The 22048-nt window shown below is 42.5% G+C and overlaps 1 protein-coding gene across 4 annotated transcripts; it reads left to right on the top strand.

Annotated features, from left to right (window-relative positions):
* The first annotated feature begins 800 nt into the window (after positions 1 to 800).
* ITFG2 (integrin alpha FG-GAP repeat containing 2) lies at positions 801 to 21631 on the top strand. 4 transcript variants are annotated; one of them, XM_033159971.1, is made up of 12 exons: positions 801 to 953; positions 2461 to 2556; positions 4782 to 4823; positions 6819 to 6993; positions 7708 to 7847; positions 8922 to 9058; positions 10308 to 10402; positions 12269 to 12322; positions 14754 to 14845; positions 17103 to 17220; positions 19659 to 19832; positions 21223 to 21631. In XM_033159971.1, the coding sequence occupies exons 1-12, from the start codon at positions 858 to 860 to the stop codon at positions 21363 to 21365; spliced, it is 1362 nt and encodes a 453-aa protein (XP_033015862.1). In that variant the 5' UTR covers positions 801 to 857; the 3' UTR covers positions 21366 to 21631. The 4 variants fall into 4 exon arrangements, with proteins under 4 accessions (XP_033015862.1, XP_033015863.1, XP_033015865.1 ...); XM_033159974.1 differs by lacking the exon at positions 801 to 953 and adding an exon at positions 1005 to 1074; XM_033159973.1 differs by lacking the exon at positions 801 to 953 and adding an exon at positions 1204 to 1291.
* The last annotated feature ends 417 nt before the right edge of the window (positions 21632 to 22048 follow it).

Below are 22048 nucleotides of genomic sequence, written 5' to 3'. Positions count from 1 at the left end.
GTAAAGAAAAATTTTGGTTTCTTGTGAATGTCCTGGTCCTCAAACACTGCACTTCAGTCAGGAGAAAGCTGCACTTGCAGAGTCAGTCAATGCTAGATTTTGGCACCAGTGTATGCCCTTGTGGAAAGATACCTGCCCAGGTAGGAGAAGTGATCAACACTTTCCAACGTTACATCATTGAGTTGGATTTGTGGCGTTGCAGAGGGGTTGTTTTGTGCTTGTTGGTGAAGCTCTTTGGTTTTTTGGATATTGAGTGATAGGCCAAGCTTTTTGTAAGCTTCTGAAAATATATTTAGAATGGTTTGGAAGTCATCTTCTGAGCGTGCACACACTATGTTGTCATCAGCATATTGAAGCTCTATGACAGAAGTTACGGCAACCTTTCTCTTTGCTTTCAGCCTGCTCAGGTTAAAGAGCTTTTCCATCTGTTTGATATATGATTTCTACTTCTACTTTTAATGAGATTGATAATTTTGGCATCCCCAAAGTCTGCTGGGATCCCCTCTCTCTCCCATATTTCTTCGATGAGCTTGTGTGAGGCTGCCACCCAATTCCCTGTGATCTTGAAAGTGTTTTTCTCTGAGGAAGGGCAGAGACAGCGCTGCGATAGCACAGCCGTTCCGCGAGGCCCAAAAATGGCGGAAGGAACCAGGAAGCTCTGCCTTCACGCATGAGTTGGGCGACTCTTCCATCGCCGTATCTCTACGCGGTTCCGTCCGCGGATCTTTCTGAGCCAACGGCGCTCCCTTACTGCGGTCTCGCTTGTCCACCGCGTCCTAGAGCGGCTGCCCCCCCACCACCACCCACGCCTCCGCTCTGGCCAGAAGGCCTCGGGCCTCCGTGGTGGGCGGCGCGCCATGAGGTCGGTCAGCTACGTGCGGCGGGTGACGCTGGAGTTCGGCGGGAGCCTCTTCCCGCGCGCCGTGTGCCTGGGCGACGCCGACAACGACGCGGTAGGAGCGCGCGCGGGTCAGGCCGAAGCGCCGCCGCCGCCGTCCCTCCTCAGCCCGGAGCCCCGCGAGCTCCAGTCGCGAGCGGCTCCTCTAAGCGGAGGGACTGAAAAGGGCAGAGAAAGTAAACAGCCTAGCGAGGCGAGAGCGGGATTGGGAGGGAGCGAAGGAGACACGCTGAGGATCCTCCAGGATCATGGCCCCGCGGTCGGCAGCAGCCGGAGGGATTTCCAGAACGGGCCGAGGGCTTCGTGATGGGACGGACGTGTTCAGACTGACACGCAGAGAAAGGGAAAATAATAAGAGCGCCTCATCTGAAATCCTAAGGAAAGTTAGATGAGGTATTACTGACACGAATAGGAGTCGCCCGAAATGCAGCTGTTATACGAATGATTAATATACCGACTGAAATGTAATTATAAACACACACACACTCTTCTAATTACATTTCAGTCGGTATATTAATCATATATATATGAGAGAACCGCAGCAATGTAAGAACTGGACAAAAAACAATGATCCAGGAGTGCGGGAAACCACTTTGATTACATTGTATGAATTTGGAATTATTTTGATATTAAGTGGTTTCTAATTGGCAAAAAATGTAATATTGGGTAAAATTTGGGAAACTAAAATTATTATTTTTCAAAAAAGAAAGTAAACAGCCCCTCAGAGCCGCTTGTCCTGGAGTTTGAGGGAAGCTAGTGCTTCAATTTTCTTGCAAAACCTAAGGTACCCTCCCTCAGGCTTCCTTTAGCCTGCAGTGCTTACAGCAGATTAGTTGTGCTGCAGGATTTACATAAACTCAGTGCAGCATAAGAATAGTCTTGATGAGAGTAATTATTTTTATTGTATTAATTAGATTTGTATACTGCCCTTCATCACAAGATCTCAGGGCGGTCCACATGATAAAAATACAAGGTGAAACCACCAGTGAATAGTTAAAACAAAAGACAAAACAAAAAAATACCCCTCCACAAACACATTTAAAAGGCTGCAGAATATTAATCAGCCGTATTAAAGAAAGAAATACAAACACAAATACAATATACAAATTAACATACAACACTTACAGACACTCCCACTAATAAACAACCTGCACCCAAGTTAAAACCCACCCCTTTAAAACTATAATTTGAGTACAAGGGGGCTGGCCCACACCCTCATTCCACCCCCAAAGTGCCACTCCTCAAGGGACCATTCTCTTTGCTCTTGCCCTTTGCTGGCAGCTCCACCACAGTAGGCAGTTTCAGAAAACCTCAGACAGACCAGGCTTAGGAATACTGGCTCCTTTTTGGTTTCTGCTTCTGCCTTTTATTAGAAAGTGGTCATGAAGTGGGGTCATCCTATGGAGATCATTTTGATCACAAAATTGGCCTGCAGGGAAAGGGTTCAAGCACCTATTCCAGCACCATTGTTCTTGTTTATGTTATAAAAATGCAATAAAACTATATTAAAAACTAAAGGAGGGAAACTCCTCCTTGTTAATAACAGTTTTTCTTCTTTCCAGCTAAATGAGCTAGTGGTGGGAGACACTAGTGGAAAACTATTCATATACAAGAGTGATGAAAGCAAGCCTTGGAGTGTGCGCTTATGTCAAGGAATGGTAAGTAGAAATTGAAGTGTGTAGTCCTCTGAATTCTTACACCTCTGGTGATCTTCGTGCAGTTTCTAAGTAGATGCCATACATAGGCCCTGCTAGATAGAATAGAATTTTTGAGAGTTGCAAGGGACACTAAGGATCATCTAGTCCAGCCTCCTGCAATGCAGGAACCACAGCTAAACAATCCCTTGCAGATAGTCATCTAACCTGTTTAAAATCCTCTAATGAAGGAGAGTCCACCATACTTGAGGCAGTCTACAGACACCAACAAACTCAAATCCGTCTTTTTTCAGATTAAAGCTCTGAATTACCACAACAGTTTATAGTGATTTTATCTAACTCCTTTTTCCCGACCCCCCCCCAAGAGGGCCACTTTGGCATGTTACAAAGCTATTATCGTCACTCAAAAGAAACCAGACAATTTCTGCCAAGGTTGCTTGTGTGAATAAAGGTTTCAGAAAGTCATCTCTTGCGTCTCTATATAAGGGGCAGGCTAACAGATAATGAGTGATTTCTCCCACCTAAAATTGACCACAAATAGAATGACTGACTGCATATGGTGGGCATGACTTGGAGACACAGCCCAATAATAGCATTTTTTAAGGAAACTGGTGAGAGTTTGGTAACATAACTAACCCAAAAGGCTTTGTTCTCAAGAGTGGATACCAAGGAGAAAATTTGATGTTTCTAATTAGTGGTAGATCCCTTCTGGATCCTATTCAGAACAGTCAGTCTCTTAGTTGACACTTATTCAAGGTCTAAGCAGGGCTCAGCTCTGGAAAATAATAGTTCAAAACTTCTTTCCAGAGTAGGCATGGGCATTGATACTGCCTCTCTACTCACAGTTAGACAGATATGGTATTTTACACTGTAAACCATTTCCTAAATCTAGGGAAGCTCCTACAGTGGTTTGAATTCCTGCTTGCCGTTCAGATTCTGTTTTCATTATTCCACTGGGTTTCTTCACTGCCCAGTTATGAATGACCACCTGTAGAACAACTGGGGACCTCTTTCTAGAAGAGTCATCATACGAATTTGGACTTTCCCTCTCATTCACTACCTTTCCAAGTATTTTTTATTAATCCATCATTTGCTGCCTTTCCCTCTCATCTGCGTTGTAGATGACTTGGAGTGCCAAACTGAAGCCTCCAGAGTCCATTGAAAGACATCAGATTGGGGCTTGAATGATTAGATTAGGCGACGGGCCGAGAACAACTCATTGGAAGGTAGCAAGTGATTTATCAGCATACTTATCCACCATCAGTAGCCATGGGTCTGAGGGGTTAAGTTGAGTATGGAAAGTGACTCCTCCAGGTCCATCTCTTGAGCATTCATATTGGTGTAAAAACAGGTTTCTCAGTTCAAGTTTCAATCTTGATCCATCACTAACTTGATTTTAGTAAGGTTTTTGACCATTAGGTGGATTTGTAGCTGATTGACTGACTGTCCCAAAGTGGATTTGAAAGGGTGGGGGTGGGTTGAAAAGTTATGATTTTTATGGAAATTCTCTTGCTATTACGGTTAGACATATGGTTCAGCAATGGACAATGCTTAAAGGTTTTAAAATGAATGGGGGGGGAAAGGGGGGGAAAGAGTTAAATGTAAAACCAATCTTAATTATGTGGATGCAATAGATCTGGGATTAGACAATGAAAGCTTAGAAATACAGTGGGTGTGGAGGACAATTAAAAATGAAGAATTAGATTTGTAAGTTGGAAAAGTATTTTGTAAGAAATATTGGAAAATGTAAGGAGGAGAGGAAAGAGTATGGGGATTAATTGGTAATAACTGTAAATTAGGTTTAATTTGGGAATCAATGGGGGGGAATCGGGGAAGTCCTCGAGTGTCAAGATGGTATGTGTAATGTAAGTGATTAAATTGGCAATTGTATTATTGTTCACCCCAGTGAGAGGGGGGTTTCTTTGGCATGCTATCTTGCTGAGAGAAAGGGGGGTTTGAAAAATTTAATCGTGCTATAATTTGGTCATAATTGGAAAAAACTCTAATAAATATTATTTAAAAAACAAAAAACAAAGAGGATTTCCAGGTAAAAATGGCAGAGAGTAAGGCTGCTTGTCCTTGAGCGCCATTAGAATTTAGTGCTTATAGTTTTATTTATTTGCATTGATTATCTGTCTTTACCACCCTTCCCTTGTTGTTAGTTAAGGATTTTTAAACTGAAAAGTGTTATTATTATTTTATTTTAATGCTTTCTGTCTTTCTTCCAGCTCACTTGTGTTGGTGTTGGGGATGTATGTAATAAAGGAAAGGTAACAGTTTTTTAAAAAATATATATATTCACAGCTTGTATTTATGTGCTATTTCTTTGCTGATACTACTAAATGACCTCAAACTCTTCCTGCAATTCTGGGAGGGAAGAAGGATAATGAGTTCCTCAACATTGGGCTCAAACATTGAATAAGTCGGCCTCTGTCAAATGGCAAGAAAAGTGATATATTTCATATTGTTGTGAAAATGTTGGGAATAAACACTGAAATCTTATGTACATTTCCATAGAAATATTGGGAATTACTTCCCAGTAACTGCTGAACCATAGAATGAGACTGAAATAAGGGTTGCGTATTGATGATAATGATGATGATTAATTTATATCCCAACTTTTTCCCTGACAGGGACTCAAGGTGGCTTGCAGAAAATAAGAACAGCTAAAAACAAAGAAAAATCCCAACCAGTAAAGCACACATACAGAGAGACAGGAGATCTGTTAAAAACATAAAGATAATTACAATAAGAACAGCACAGCAACAACCTCTTCATTAAAAACAATCAGTTCTGTTGGGAACTTGATATAAGATACACACACAGTGGAAGTGCTCACAGTACCAGTCACCACACAAAAGCAGAGTAAGGTTCAAATCTTTTACTATTGTAGAAGTAATAAGCTCAGCAAACAGCTCTGGACAAAGCTATACATGGAAAAGTAAGTTCCAGCTTGGAGGCTTTTCAGATACAGATATTTGCTCTAACCCACACCCACTAAACAAGACAGACTGAACAGCACAACTAGCTGACATACATCAATCACAGATATAGTCAGGGCTCTGAGTCGTTACTACAGCAACTGGCTCATTTGACCTTGCACCTATGATTATCTCACCCATTGGGTGATTTATGCTCATGGAGAAAACTTGCTCCTTCCAACGTCCAGCTACTCCCAACAGTTCCCAAAAGGCTGTTGGAATAAGAAGGTCTTCAGTTGGCCTTTGGTGGAAGGCCAATGAGGGAGCCAATCTAACTTCTCTAGGGAGGGAGTTCCAAATTCTGGGAACAGCCACAGCAGATACGGCATTATATAAATAACAAGGCACTTTAGAAGATGAGTGCCTTTCTTGAGGGTCTTAAAATCTAGAAAATAGACCCAAAGGAGTTGGCACAGAAAGCGGGGAGAAATGTAGGCAGGGTTGAAAAAGGGGGAAAGGCAATTATGTCAGTTAAATTAATTGCAGTAGGAAATGGGGATGAGGAAGGTGTTCCAGTGGTGGAGTTAGAGGGGGAACTTGGAGGAAGTGAGATGTGAGGCAGTTTGAGGCATAGGGAAGAAAGGATGGGGTGGTGTGGGAGCAGGAGAGCTTTGGATGACTGAGCGTGTTGGAGCAGGATGTGCAGCCCTCTGGTTTTAAGGGCAGATTATAAATGATTTATGAAACGAGAGACTACTAAAGCAGTGTTTAAAGCACAGGCTAAATTCTATACATGCTTTTGTCACTGATAAACTTAGAAGGGAATTGCATATAGTAAATGCGCAATAAATATTTTCCGCTTTAACTAATAATGACTTTTATATGTTTTCATATTATTTTGTGTCTTTTTAAATTGCTGTTTTACTGGTTCTAGGTTGTGTTTTTGTTATTTTTAGACTGTACACTTCTTGGAGATACTTAAAATATTAAGCGGTATGTTAATGCCTATGAATGAATACATAAATAAGCACTGTTACCTGGAAGGTTGAACCCTAAAGCCTGTCCACAATTAGGTCTTGCTGTTTCTCTGCCGCCTAATTTGATGTTGTCTTTTTTATTTTTTGATTGTATTTTAACATTTTTATTGTAAGCAGTCCGGAGAACTCCAGTTATGGTGTGTCATTAAAAATAATTAATAAATTTGTTCTCCGTCACTGCCGGTGGGGTTGCCCAATACTTTTTTTATGCATGGAGCTTATAGTTATGAGTGTCAGTTGTCTCATTGCTCATGCTATCCTCTCTTTCTTAACCACCTCTTATTTATCCATACATTTCTCCTGTCAGAATGTGGTTGTTGCTGTGAGTGCTGAAGGGTGGTTCCACCTCTTTGATCTCACTCCGTCCTCCAAGCACCTTGATGCCTCAGGCCACCATGAGCTCCCAACAGCAGAAGACCAGAAGCTTGGATTCAAGCAACACATTCCTGCCAACACCAAAGTTATGCTGATTAGTGACATTGGTGAGCAGTGGCAACATGAAGTAGTACAAGGGCTTCATAGAGCATAGGAAATTCAGTGTGAGTTGGGTGGGAAAAGCGACACAAGCCAATGAGGAAGCAGTAGAAGAAAAACCCCCAAAGAAATTCTCTGTCTTTCTGAAGCTGTGAGTGTTCTTCTGCAACTTGAGACAGAGAAAGAACAAATATAAGACCAAATCTCAGCCAGCAGAAATAATAATGCAAATTAAGCACTTGTACTTAAAGGTTTTTAAGGAAAGATTTTTTTTATTTTTAGTTGAACTTCACAGTGAGGGCTCTTCCCCCCCACCCCACCCAGTGTTGCACTCATGATCAAACCAACCCTTAAAACTAGAAAAGTTAGGCTGTGGCTCCCCGGTATTTTAAACAATTAGAGAAGTCCTTCAGCTTATTTATGAGTAAATCATAGATAGCTAAGATGCAATGGTTTAGGCCTTCTTTAAAATTTAAGGAGCAGATTTCATGAAAGTGGTTTGTATTCAGCAGCTGAGTGAGAGCCATCCACCTACTGGTGTGTTGTTGGTGTCTGCCCTTTAAAAGGTACCAAAGGAGAAAAGAGCAGGATCTCATCTCCCACTCCTACTTTTTATTTTCTCTGTCTGTCTCTCTCTCTCTCCCCCCCCCCCCTTATCAACATATGCACATTGCGGCATTCGGCCAACACACAAGCCTTAAGCTGTATTTTGCTTTCTGCAGATGGAGATGGGAAGAGTGAATTGGTGGTGGGATATACAGACCGTGTGGTGCGAGCCTTTCGCTGGGAAGACACATCTGAGAGTTCAGAGAATATCACGGGACAGTTGGTGCTACTCAAAAAGTGGTTGCTGGAGGGACAGGTAGGAAATGCAGTGTGTGGACACCTCTGTTAGGAGAACAGGCTTCGGAAGCAAGGAGCCAACTTCAGAAGGAAGAACCTCCTTCGTGTAGGTGGTTGAGACTAACCACTTGCTTGATGGATCCTTGCCTTTCTAGTAAAATCTCTCAGGGCTGGTCTGCCCATATATATATTTGAGGTATTAAATGCTTTACTAAGGACTGCTGTAGTCCATGTAACGTCATAGAGTTTGTCACCAGCATACTGATATCAATGCATTCCCAAAGTCCAGATGACTCCACTCAGCAGTTTTTCATGTAGATATTAAATAGCATGGAGGATAAAATTGAACTTTAAGGAACCTCACTTTGGATGGTTCACTGGGTCAAGCCATATTCCCCAAGTTCTGGTGACAACTACCCAAGTAGGAGCAGAATCACTGTGATAATAGGTCATCTACTCCCAGCTTGGACAGTCTCTCCAGAAAGATGCTATAGTTAGCAGTCCTGGAGAATCAACCAAATGGTCATGGAGAACAGATTTGCTGTCCCTGTCCCTTACCCAACACAAGTTGTCACACAGGGCAACTAAGGTGATCTTGGTGTCAAAACTGGGCCTAAGCCCTGATTGAAATGGCTTTTGAAAATCAGTTTCATCCAAGAGTGCCCTGCCCAGGAAGGGGCCATTTACAATAGGCCTATAGTTCAAGTCTTCAGGATCTAATGAGGGTTTCTTAAGGAATGGGCTCATTTCTGCCTCTTTCAGACACCTTGAGACCATCCTTTTTGAAAAGCATTCATTACCTCCTTGACCCAGTGCTGTGGAGGGAGTAGAAACCAGACTGGACAGGACTGAGAGTAGAGTTGGAGGAGAGAGCAGGTGTGAGCAGCATGCTGCAGGAGTTGGGAGCTGCAAGGTAGAAAGAAGGGAAATGGGGTGGTACTTGGAGAAGAAAGATGGGTTAATGGGTGGCTTTTTTTGAGAATAGGGGAGACAGTGACATGTTTGAATGCATGGTAGTCAGCTCATTCAGCAAAGGCAAGTGGCGGTTTAACCAGTTAATTGGGTTCCATTTTCTCTTTCTTGGCTACACTAGGTGGATAGTCTGTCTGTAAATCCAGGCTCAGACTGTTCTCCTGAGATGATGGTGTCCCAGCCTGGGTGTGGTTATGCAGTCTTACTGTGTACTTGGAAAGCAGAGCAGCAGAGGATAGACAGTTCGGCAGCTAGCAGGTGAGACTACTGGAATCCAGTGGGGGCAGAGCAAGGCAGTCTAACCATCTCTATATTATGGAGCTGCAGGAACGGCTTCGTGATTAAAATGGCTTGGAGCAGTATCCAACTAAAGAGTTCCGCTAATGCAAGCACTTTGGACTGCGCAGGGGGACTTCCTCTCCCCTGCTCTCCCCACATTTCCCCTCAATTATGTTCTGGATTTCCCCCCCCCCCAACTTTCTGGAACAGATCGGGGAAGGCATGCAGGGAGAGGAGGGGGTGGGAAGTTGTGTAGTGCAGAAAAGAAATGCTTGAGCTAACAGAACTGTTTGATGAATGCCTCCTTTGGGTTTATTTAGTGTTCTGTTACAAAGCCTGAACATTTTTTTGCCATCAAAATCATGACTGTGGCTATGTATTCAGTCAGTTAGAAGTTTGATGATGATGACAATGATATTATTATTATTATTATTATTATTATTATTATTATTATTAATACCCTGCCCATCTGGCTGCGCTTCCCCACCCATTCTGGGCGGCTTCCAGCAAAACATTAAAATACAATAATCAAACATTAAAAGCTTCCCTAAACAGGGCTGCCTTCAGATGTCTTCTAAAAGTCTAGTAGTTGTTCTCTTTGACATCTGGTGAGAGGTCATTCCAGATAACTTGGCTTCTCGCATTAAGGGAACCGCTAGAAGGCCCTCGGCGCTGGACCTCAGTGTCCGGGTAGATTGATGGGGATGGAGACGCTCCTTCATACTGATAGGAAAATTTACTTGTGGGGTTTCCCCTGTTTCACTTTTTACTAGTGTTTGCCAAACTAAAGAATCTTTCCATATTGCTGTGTTTTAAATTTAAGCGTGGGACCCGGGTGCGAGAATTTTGGAAGCGGAAGGAATAAAATAGCAGGTAGTGTTAGGCCCAAACAGACATCAATTGGCCATAATTGCTTTTTCAAAGCTCAATGATAGATGAACACCAACACAAATGTTTGTTAACCTAACACTTATATTTTGGGGATTTGGTAGAAAGAAGGTTATCGTACCTATAACCCAAGGAAATAATTCTGTGTCTCTGCTAAGTCTTGCCACTCATCCACTTTAAATGTTATTTCTATTTACCCAACTACCCCTTTACAGATATGCAGGAGACCCACATTTTGACAAGAGTCACTTAACAACATCAAATCTAGTTAAGAGTATGAGACTCCAAGATGTTACTGCTATTACAACCAGATATCCCTTCGGGCTTTGCTTTCTTCTAGGGAAGCCCCAGTCCGGGATGTCATTCTCCATCAGACATCAGGTAGAATTCACAACAAGAATGTTTCCACTCACCTCATTGGCAGCATTGGCAGAGGTAAGTGGAAGAAATTCTAGCCTTAGTAAAAATGAGGAAATACAGTGGTACCTCTAAATGCGAACGGGATCCGTTCCAGAGCCCTGCTTGCATCATGAGCAGTCCGCAACTTGAAGCGCCGTGTCTGCGCATGTGCGTGACGCAATTCGGTGCTTCTGTGCATGCACACGGCGTCATTTGACGCGTCTGTGCATTCGTGAACCGCCGAACCTGGAAGTAACCCGTTACGGTACTTCCGGGTTCAGTGCGTTTGTATCCCATGACGAACGCAACACGCAGCGTTTGCAACAAGAGGTACGACTGTAGAGTGGATTTGTGTAGAAAAGAGTTCAAGGCTGCATGGTCTAGTTAGGTTCCATCTTTGCACCTAAGGCAGGTTGCTCACCTAGAACTTTTCTGTGCAGCTGCTGTTCCTCTTTCCAAACCTGCTCTCACACAGACATACTTTTGTTCTACTGGATTCTTATTCTAACCCCTGCACAATTGCAGCCTCATTCCTTCTGTGACTAGCACTCCTTCTCCTCCTCTCAACTTTGGCCCAGCAAAGTCAGCATATCACAGGGTTAAAAAGGATTGTAGTGAGGATGACTTGAAATTTACATAGCACTCTTCCGTACTTAAAAAAAAAATGAATTGGGTTCCTTAATGAGGCTTGGTGTAGAAAAGCAATTGTAGATATTAAGAAGAAAACAAAGAACGTACCAATCACCTCCGTAAATCCAAACACCATGATGAGAATCTCTTCGAAGTCCGAGCTTAAACACCAGGGACTGTGCAGTTCTGCAGGTTTTTTCCTCAATCTTCTTCGGTCCAGACTCTGTCTGTTTATTGTCCAAATCTAATTATTTTATCAGACAGGTATTCCCGGGTATGGGAATGACTTCGGAGAGTGCCAGCCGTGTCATGCTCTGAGACCCAGCATCCTGCCACTTGCATTTTGTTGCAAGTTGGCAATCACGGACGGTCTGCGGGTCTACGAGACAGTCCTCCCCCACCCTGGGGAGTCTGCCAGGGCCAATTACCTCCATATTGACTCCGAATTATTGGCACGGCTGAGGTCCGATCGTATGGGAGTCAGCCATTTCCTACTGCCGGAAACAGGAAGCCAGCAGAGCTGATGGGGTATTTTCTGAGCTAAAAGTGTGGAAGAACTTTGTGCTGCCTGAAAAATCTTCAGCAAGTAGGCTTGGCAGTGTTCTGAGAGGGTACAATTGGAATGTAAACTGGTGATGAAAGCAGACTTTGCCCTATACCTACTCTCTCTATATATTGTAGCTTCCAACAGAGATACCTTTGTTAATCCTTCATATCTGAGCTCAAACTTTCTGCTCGAATGAACAGACTGTGTACATGGATAAAGATCTGAAGAACGAAGGTCTGTCCAGAGGGGAGGGTGGGAGGGGAGGGGGAGGGGAAATAAAGGTCTATTGGAGATGTTTGAGAGTGCTACCTTGTTTAGTGGCTGTTTTAAATGACGCATTCGAAATGTATTAATTGTATTCTGAACTTTGTGCATATCTTATTGTACGATGATTCTTTTTTCTGTAAATCAGCTGCAGATTTTTGTTAAGAGGTATTTATATCTTCTGAATAAATAGTTCATTTAATTTAAAAAAAAAACAAAAAACTTTCCATTGCCTTTATGCTTTCATTGATCTTTGCCTCCCAGATTCTCCTCTTAACTACCTATCAGATATAGCAGCCTGTTGCAGGCTTTCGACTCAGTAAAAAATACAAGAGTTCTATCATAAGTTTTCTGCTTTGTAATTTTGAGGGATGAAAACACTTATAGAGGCAGTGATCAAACAATGCTGTACTCGAAGGTTTGGCTCTGCTGCTTTCCCAACTTGGGTTCTGTCTTTGCAGGGACTTCCAAGAAGCATGCTGGCTCAGGTCTGTTTGCACTCTGCACCTTGGATGGTAAGCCCTCTTGCTTTCCTGGAAAGGAATCTCTACAATGGATTTGGGACTTGAGCTGAAGTAGCTTTCATGGTTAAGAAACTGCAAATTAGCAATCAACACCAAAACAGAAACTGTTTCAAAACATTTTAATTCTGGAGACTACTTAAAGTATTTCCAGATTATCACTATTTTGCAGGAGAGATTCAAGTACATGCCAGAAATCTTGATTTGCACAATTAAAGTAGGTTAAAGGGCTCTGTAACCCTAATGCAACAAATTCATTAAAAAGAACAGGAAAGTGATGGAGAAATGCATTGGAAAGTGTGGAATAAACAGATGATTACCGTAACAAGAAGACATGTAAACATCCCACAAACAAAACAGAATGCTTTCTCATTATTGTGCAACCATCCCATAAACAAATTGGAGCAAACGTTCAGTAAAGTCTGTAGATAGTCTAATCACTGTATAAACTTCATGTAAGCAAATCAGAATGAAAGCCAAATAAATAGGTTGTCTGAAGAAGCCCTTGGAAATATTTCCAGGAATATTGGAAGGAATATAGACTGAAAAACTTAACATCCCTGTTTGGAAGGCAGCATTTAATTTCTATCTAGCGTTTTAATTTATTTTGACAAAGCTATCTTGCACATGCCATACCGCTTAGAATTATTCTATTGTTCGCATTCTGAAAACTCTCATCTTGGCTCACTGTTGCTTTGAAATAACAGCTATGTTAGTAAGGAAGGTTGAAGTCAATTTGCTTCAATTGTTTCATCATTCTCATGTCACAGTTACCCTACTTGAAGATGAAGGAAAGAGAGTGGATACAATCTTGAGGGAACTGAAGAATGCCCTGGAAATAAAAGGCAATGCCTATGTAGCATTATTGCTTCATTCTAGGTCAGGGCTGAGGAACCCTTTTCAGCCTGAAAGCTGCATTGCCTCATCAATAATCTTCTAGGGGCCGGAGGCAAAAGCAGGTGGCATGACAGGTGGTGTTACAGGAACAAAAGTCCCAAAACACTGTCCCTTCCCAGCCAATGACGAGGGACAAAGGGTAGAAAGGTAGAAAAGTTTATTTCTAAGCAAAGGATGCACAAAACTTTTATACAATTGTAGCAAACACACAAACCACAGAAATGTGTGATCTCTTACGTCACTATTGGCTAGGAAAGCGCATGGACAAAGTGCTTAAGTCAGGTATTTTTCTTCTTGGCTACAGGACAGTTTCTTATTGACCCTTGATCGAGCTCAGACCAGGCTAGACGTAGCTGGCCTTGCAGTTGCAACTGTAGGTAGATCTTGCGGTCTAAGCAACTGTGGAACGGAGAAATTTCAATTCTTTATACTCACAGAGGTGGTAGCTTAGGCACTCTCAACAGTGATGCTTAATAAATGTCTTAACACTTCAGCCCCTCCTGATCTTCCTCTCAGGTAGACTAAACCTTGTCTATCTAGGCATCCCTAACTGAGTGACAGCCACTTCACAATCTGTTCACTCTAACAGATAGCCACTATCCTAATTGCTCAGACAGAAAGTCCCTAGTTTGACCTAGGTCCTTGTCTAACCCACAGACAATCCCTGCCTCTCCTCTGAGACAGCTCTTATCCCTATCTGGCTGTTAACTGTCAGCTTTCAACTAAAATTCCACCCTCTCTTTCATGGTTAGCTGATCTGTTCGCCAACCCCCATGGGTTGTTAGGTCACAAGGAGACAGACCCAAGGCCTGTCCCTCATAGACTGCTATAGCTGTGGTATCTAAATCAGAATGGATGTGAGTGTTCTTATCAGAAAAATGTATTGCAGATTGGTCACAGTGATCTACTGAAGGCTCACCTGGGCCACATTATAAAAGGCCACTCATTGCTTTGGAAAGCTGGCTGACATTGTGCAGAAGTACAATGTTCTGCCATGAGCTCAACACCTGTGATTGGTTGAAGGCATCACAAGTCTTCTACCACTTGTGCTCTGGCCTTTTACCCAACTGTTTCCTTGCCTCTATAGATGAATGATTTCTATGTTTTGGGTGAGGGTGCCTAGGTCATCTTCCATTTTCAGAGAGAGACAGAGGCCCAACAAGGCCACCAGCCATATCGGGGGAGGACATCCATTTGAGACTTAAGTAAATCATAATGATCTCCTAGGCAAACCATCTTAATGCCCCTTCCTCATTGCTATCACTTATAATGTCTGGAGCAACAACCCACAGCTTGAATTTAAGTAATAATCTGTCTATGAAAATGAAGTCAAAACAGGCTTCCCCATTCACATGAAATCAAGTGCATGTCAAGCCAAATATAATGAAAGACATTGGAATGGGAATCTGCTGCACCCAAAATAATGTTTCTAATACAGTATAAACTCTGGCACAGCATAGGGATGGAAGAAAATGGTTGTCTTTTATGCTAGTTTAGAACTCTGCTTAACTTTCTCTTTCCCCTGTAGGGACCCTGAAACTGATGGAGGGAGCTGACAAGCTACTGTGGTCAGTACAGGTTGACCACCAACTTTTTGCTCTAGAAAAACTGGATGTTACTGTGAGTTCTGTTCTAGCTTACAATAACCAGGTCATTTGCTTTTAGTAGTACAAAGTCAGACAAATTCTCCAGGTTCATGCTATTGGCATACCTCCTTTGGAGGAGAGATTGTCACCACCCCTGTCACCGTAAGAAGAGCTTATTTGATCAGTTCAATGTCCCATCTGCTCCAACACCCTGTTCTCACAGGGGCCAACCAGATGCCTGTGGAAAACCTGCAAGCAGGACCTGAGCACAAGAGGACTCTCTCCTCCTGTGTTTCCCAGCAACTGGGATTCAAAAGACCTCCTACCATTGCATCCTGTAGGAGAGAGTTTCATACTGTGACTATGAGCTGTGTGAAGAAGTACTTTCTTTTATTTATGCTAAATCTTTCAATATTGAACTTCATTATATGTCCACAGGTTCTAGTGTGATGAGAGAGAGAGAAACTTTATCTACTTTATCTACTGCTATTCATAATTTTATAAACCTCTATCATGTCACCTCTTACTTGTCTTTTCTCTAAACTAAAAAGTCCCAAATGCTGCACTTTTCCTCATAGGGGAGTTGGTCCATCCTCTTCATCACCACTAGATGAGGTCCATGAGTGGTACTAAGAAATTAAGGTGTTTTTGTCCTGGCATGAATCACTTTGCACTTTTTGTAGTGATTTGACTTTCTTTGCTTTACTAATCCCAGTTTGTTTGACAACACCTACAAACTCACACAAATTCCGCTCAAGATTTAAGTTCAGGGTTGCTGCACCTCTGGTTGATTCTATGACACAATCACTTAGGGTATAATAAATGTGCCTCTTTTTCATGACTGAAACTCATATGTCTATGTGAGAGTAGCTGAAGTCATCCATTACTACAGTTCCTCTTTTGGATGCTTCCTTGAATTCATTCTTCCTCTCAATATGACCTTGAGCAATTTGATCAGGGCAACAACAGAATGTCCTCAGTACTAAAAAAAATTTTGGGTCCAATATCACACCTGTGAGAGGTCTGCCTCTTGTGGGATTTCTAGCTTGCTGGACCCAATGCCCTCTTTGACATGCAGAGTGACATCATCTCTGGTACGTCCTTCTATGTCCTTCCTTTAAAGTTTATATCCAGAGAGATAACTCTGTCCCATTGGTTCTCTTTGTTCCACCAGGTTTGTGTTATGCTCACTATATCATTGACGTCCCCTAACACCAAGCACCCCTGTTCTCCTATCTTGGCTCAGAGGCTTCTAGCATTAAACACATGTATACAGCCTCTCTCTTCAAGTGCCTTTGGCAGTTTTGTTTTGACTTGTGGTGTTTTGGCCTCTCTGACTTACTATCCTGTGCCCATGTGCTCATGTCTAGATCTAAGCCTCCCCCTTTTAAATTTTCACTGATTTCATAATTTTAATCCCAGAAGTGGGATTTGTTGCAAACTGGACCTACTTAGCTGCCAGCTTTCTGGCTCCCACTTCGTTTTTCTCACTAGATTCAGGGGAGAAGGAACTGATGCCCCAGTAAGGGGGTGGGGAAGCAAGATTGTTATTAGAATGAGGTGAATGAGCAGCAGAGGCAGTTGTATTGTTCTAAACAAGATGGTGCAAAGGAAGGTTGAAAGGAGGTATTTTAGCAACTTGTACCTGGAGAACTTGTCTGAACAAGTAACGCTTACAGGAAACAGATTTCTGTTATGCTGGTGGTTTATGAGAAGGTGAATGTCTAAACTGAGATTCTATATTCATTTGTTTATGACAGTTATGTACCACTTTTCCTTCAGAAAGTTCAGAGCATCTTCACAAAGCTCCAAGAAATGTCTCATACACTCACTGAACAAGCTGAGAGTTACTTAGTTTTAACACTGTTGACAACACAGTGTACTTCTGAATCCATTCCCTGGACTCCTGCAAACTTTAGCCAGCAAAAGAGCAGGTTGCATGAATATCTGGTGTTGACACAGGGAGCTATAAAGTTCACTGTTCTATTTCCACTTCCCATAATGTTTTGCAGCCACTATATGCTTTGGGGATCTATTTTTATCTTTCAAACAACCCTGAGATCTTATGATGAAGGGCAGAAGATAAGCCTAATATATATAAAAAACGGGAATCTAGACTGGCTATATTCATTAGGCTAGTTTCTTGTCTAGTTGCATCAACCTCCCTTATTTAATGTTTGTGACAAGCTGGAGCCAGATGAAAACATGTGTGAGCATCGCTCACAGAGGTTGATGGGATTTCTACCCTACCACAGGGAACTTCTGCTAATCAGAAAATTTTGAACTCTCAGGGGAATGGCCATGAGGAGGTGATTGCCTGCGCTTGGGATGGACAGACGTACATCATAGACCACGGCCGCACTGTGGCTAGGTTCCAAGTAGATGAAAATGTGAGTGCCTTCTGTGCAGGTGAGCTGCTTTCCTATCAGCAGATCCACAGGCGGGGGAAATAACCGATTATCGTGTGTGATAAAGTGTTCCTTCCTCATTGGTAGAGCACTTTTTTTTTCTTACAGAAGGTCCCAGCTTCATTCCCTATCATCTCCAGTGAAGGGGTCTCAGGTAGTAGGACTTTGAAAGACAGCACTAAGACTTTGGGGAGTCACTGCAAGGTAGAGTAGACGTTACTGGGCTAGATGAATCAATAGCCTGACTCACTATTAGGCAGCTTTGTATGTTCATGAGCAAAGCTTTCTGCTGGACTCTTCTGCATCCAGTTCCAGGTGGGTAGCCGTGTTGGTCTGCCATAGTCAAAACAAAATAAAAAATTCTTTCCAGTAGCACCTTAGAGACCAACTAAGTTTGTTCTTGGTATGAGCTTTCGTGTGCATGCACACGAAAGCTCATACCAAGAACAAACTTAGTTGGTCTCTAAGGTGCTTCTGGAAAGAATTTTTTTATTTTGTCTTCTGCATTCAGTCAGGTAGACATAACTCAGTGATAGAGTTTCACATCCAGCTCTCATAAGAACATAAGAAGAGTCCTTTTTACCAACGATTGACGAGTGGCAGACGAAGATGGTGGAATATGTTGAACTTGCAAAACTGACCGGTAGGGTCAGAAACCAGGAGGACTCGAGGTTTCAAAGAGATTGGAGTAAATTTGTGGAGTACTTAAGATTGAACAGAGGAAGTTTAAAAACACTAGTAGGATTGGAATAAACCTTTGACATAGTTTAACATGGACGCAATATAAACTGCGCGACAAGAACTGGACTAGAAAACCTGCTGACGAGGGGGAGGGGAGTCATAGCTCGGCAGAGCAACGGATAATGTAATGTGTATTTGATGTTGAATTGGTAGTAATTTGGTATATTTGGAAAAATAATAAAAATTTATTAAAAAAAGAAGAAGAAGAGTCCTTTTGGATCAGACTGAAAGCCTGTCTAGTCCAGCACTGGCTTCTCTTGGTGGCTAACCAGATACCTATGGGGAGCCCACTACAGGAGGTCAGCAGCACTCTCCCTAGTTCAACATCTCGTATTCCTTGTTTAAAAGGATCTCCAGAGTTAGGAGGACTGAAAAGACATCTGCCAAGACCTTTGAGAGCTATTGCCAGTGAGAATAGACAGTTATGGGCTAGATGGATGCAAACTTCCATCCATGTGCCCATTAGGCCTGGCAGAGCATCCTAATTTGTCCTGTGCGGCTTTCTCCCTTGCACTCTTTTTCTTCTTGTAGTTGTTAGACTGCTCCATTTAGCATGGCCATGGGTCAGGGATGACAGAAACGGTAGTCTAGCAAGGTCTCAGGACCTAAGGTTGGGAAAGACTGCTATAGATGAAAGGAAGGGAATTTATCTAGGGGTCTTAGTAGACCACAAGCTTAACAAGAGTAATCCATGTGATGCAGCAGCAAAAAATCTAATGCTGTTCTAGGCTGCATCAACAGAAGTATAGTGTCCAGATCAAGGGAGGTAATGGTCCCACTCTATTCTGCCTTGGTCAGACCACACCTGGAATACTGTGTCCAATTCTGGGCACCACAATTTAAAAAGGATATTGACAAGCTGGAACGTGTGCAGAGGAAAGCAACCAAGATGATCCAGGGTCAAAACCAAGCCTAAGGAGGAACGGTTGAGGGAGTTGGGTATGTTTAGCCTGGGGAATAAGAGACTGAGAGGGAGATAGGAATAGCCACCTTCAAATATCTAAAGGGCTGTCCCATGAAAAATGGGCAAGCTTGTTTTCTTGTGCTCCAGAGGGTAGGGCCCAAAGAAATGGATTCATGTTACAAGAAAGAAAGTTGGGATGGAGAGGATTTCATTATCTTAAGAAGTGATGCTCCAAATTAGATCTGCTGGAAATATGGAATATGCAAAAGGCTCTTCTGTATCTCCAGCAGATCTTCCATGAAGCCAGAGCCAAGCTGAATACATTGCTGGCAAGGCATTTTCCAGCCAGACTGACACCAAATAAATTGATACTTCAACTCACAAGGAGAATAATCAAATAATGAAAAGCTGCTAAATAAATTTATGAACGCTCTGCACATCAAACACAGGCATTTTGCTATCTGCTATTCAAGACTTGATTAGGGAGTATGGTGCAGTGGCAGGGTTTAAAATAAATTGTGGTAAATCTGAACTAGATCAATAACTGTAATGGAAATCAGCATATTAAGGCATTGTAGAGGTTTAAATCTGTGAAGTGCTTTTAGAGGCACACGGACATGCACTTCGTTGCATCTCACATAAACCTCCTTAATGAGAATTATGGGGAATTGTGTGACTCAGTAAAAAGAGATCTTAAGGTTTGGAAAGTGCTGAGTCGTAGCTGGGTGGTGCCTCATCTCACTAAGGTGTTTCTGGAGTTCCCTCTCCTTTGATGGCTGCTTTCACTTCTCTAGGTCTCTATGCCTGCAAAGGAGGCTGCAATAGCCCTTGTCTGGTATACGTCAGTTTCAACCAAAAGATCTACATCTATTGGGATGTGCAATTGGAGAGAATGGAATCTACCAGTTTGCTGAAGATACTAGAGAGTAACTCCGAATACAAAGATCTCCTGCTCCAGCTGGGTGTCGGTATGTCCCAAGCCTCATATAACTTGAAGATGGTGTAAGTGTTCCTTGTAATAAATAGGACAGAAAGAGATGAAAGAAAGGGGAAAGAACCATAAGCAGCAAATTTAGAATTGTACCCTAAAATTGCATAATTCTATGATTATATTTATGCAAAGCGTTTAAAACGCACATTGGTAACTTCCCCCCCCCCCCCCGCTCCTGCTGTTTACAGATGTTTACAGACATTTCAGTATTTTTCAAAACCAGGTTAGTGGGCTAAATTATCGAAGCAGAATGCATATGTGTTATTAGTTCCCTGGTTGAATATTGAGCCATCTACATATGGGTTATGTTCCACTATTCACCCAAGGCAGGGACAAATGACTATTGGGGTTAATTAGGCTTCCTCCTTCCACTTTTGGTCCCTGTCGTCATCCGTTATAGACATGTCTCTTCCTCTATCCTCCATTCTGCCTTGGGCTCAGGATGTTGTGTGTAGGTACAGATTCAGAAGTTCTAGAGATGGACATGGATTTGGAGAAGAGCCATAGCACTGTGGTAGAACATGCTTTGCACGCAGAATGCCCCTAATTCAGTCCCTGGCATCTCCAGGTAGGACTGGGAATGGCCACTATCTGAAGCATTGGAGAGCTGCTGCCAGTCAGTGCGGACATTACTGGTCTGTCTCTGTAAAAGGCAGCTTCCTAGGTTTCGTCCCCTGAAAACAGGAACGCCTCTTTCTTCTAAACTGAGGACAGGTGTTGTCTGTACACTTAAAAACATTTCTCTGCAACTGAAATAAATGGAGCACAATAATTGCCTTGCTGGGAGCTCAGCAGTCTTTTTGTGATACCAGTGAGCCAGATGCCTCTAGGAATTCATGAAGCAGGGCACGAGGAAATAGCTTTCCCCTGCTTTTTGTTCCAAACATCTGGTTATTCAGAGACTGTTGCCTCTGTGCACAGATTTCATGGGCAGCAATTTATGAAATGCCAATTTTCCATGAAGCTTTTAGAAATGGATGCCAAGACTGTACTGAGCACACAGTGACCATCTTTTGCTGTCATATCATAGAACCAATATTGTGAATAGATTGAGCATGCATTTGGATGTCCCGCAAAGATCGATGGTTGAATCTGTTCACAAGATAAATTCTTGATCAGGTGGCTGCAAAAAAGCCAGCTCTTTGGATGCAAGATAATCTTGTGAATACAGCCTGAGATTCCCACAAACCACTGCCATACTTCTGAAGGGCAGAATATGAATTACGAGAGGTAATTCCTATATTCATTTTTATATGTTATTATGTTGATAGGAGAGCCAGTCACATACTGATTCTTAAGTACCTTGCTAAGGCTCCAGTAGTTCTCATCAGTATCTCTCTCTCTCTCTCTTTCTCTTTCTTTCATAGCTGGAGATGATGTTTCTGCGGTCAAAGATTTGATTCACAAGACACTCTACTTTCCAGAGGAGCAGCTAAATAGTCCTTCTCAGTTCATCCCCACAGCTAGATCCTCTTCCAGGTGCCATCCTATTTCCCAAGAAATCTTATGAGCAGATGACATATACTCACACAGTGAACAGCTCTGCTTCTCATTCTGCTGCCCCTCATTTGTGCAAATTAAGCACTGTTAAGAACCAGGACTCTGAATGAAGGGGTTGGAGTAGCAGCATGAATCTTCAAGTGAAGCTGCTGACTGAAGTCAACGTAATAGGAAATGCCCTTTTCACATTTGTCTCAAGGTCCTCATTGCTGTTGTTACTTTCTCATCAGTCACTTTATCTGCTGAAAACTTTAATAAAGGTAATTTTAAAAGATCCAGGGGAAAACAGATGTGTTTGTTAATGTGTCTAGTTTGGATCGGTATTCGGATTGTTGGAATGAGCAATATTTTGCCTTTTTTAAAAAAAAAATTGCCCCACCAGTTAGATCTTCATATGTTAACAGAGATGTGCAGGAACTCATCACAGCTGCTCCCATAGCCATGCCTCCGCTGTGGCTATGAGAAGCAAAAAAGGCATTTCTCTAAAAAAGACACCCCCCCCCAAATCTATGTAATTCTAGGAATTCTGTGTAAGAGAGTGTGTGGGTGGCCCTACCTACTTCTTCACTTGGTCCTGCCCACTGCTGTCATGCGGCCCCTAGAAAGCTAGCATCAAAGTAATGTGGTCCTTGGGCTGAAAAATGTAAACCCACTCCTCAGTTCTGTGTACAGGAACACCAGCAAAGAGCAAGG

This window comes from Lacerta agilis, chromosome 9 (genome assembly GCF_009819535.1).
Source record: "Lacerta agilis isolate rLacAgi1 chromosome 9, rLacAgi1.pri, whole genome shotgun sequence".
Classification (NCBI taxonomy): domain Eukaryota; kingdom Metazoa; phylum Chordata; class Lepidosauria; order Squamata; family Lacertidae; genus Lacerta; species Lacerta agilis.
The sequence above is the reverse complement of the archived record's forward strand: the minus strand, read 5'-3'. Positions and strand labels throughout refer to the sequence as shown.

What these genes read in the sequence shown, in the direction of transcription:
- ITFG2 (XM_033159971.1), top strand. Translation starts at nt 858, where the DNA reads ATGAGGTCGGTCAGCTACGTGCGGCGGGTGACGCTGGAGTTCGGCGGG. An exon ending in TGCGCTTATGTCAAGGAATG is followed by an intron (nt 2,557 to 4,781) that starts GTAAGTAGAAAT and finishes TCTTTCTTCCAG; the next exon opens with CTCACTTGTGTTGGTGTTGG. An exon ending in TAGAAAAACTGGATGTTACT is followed by an intron (nt 14,846 to 17,102) that starts GTGAGTTCTGTT and finishes TTGAACTCTCAG; the next exon opens with GGGAATGGCCATGAGGAGGT.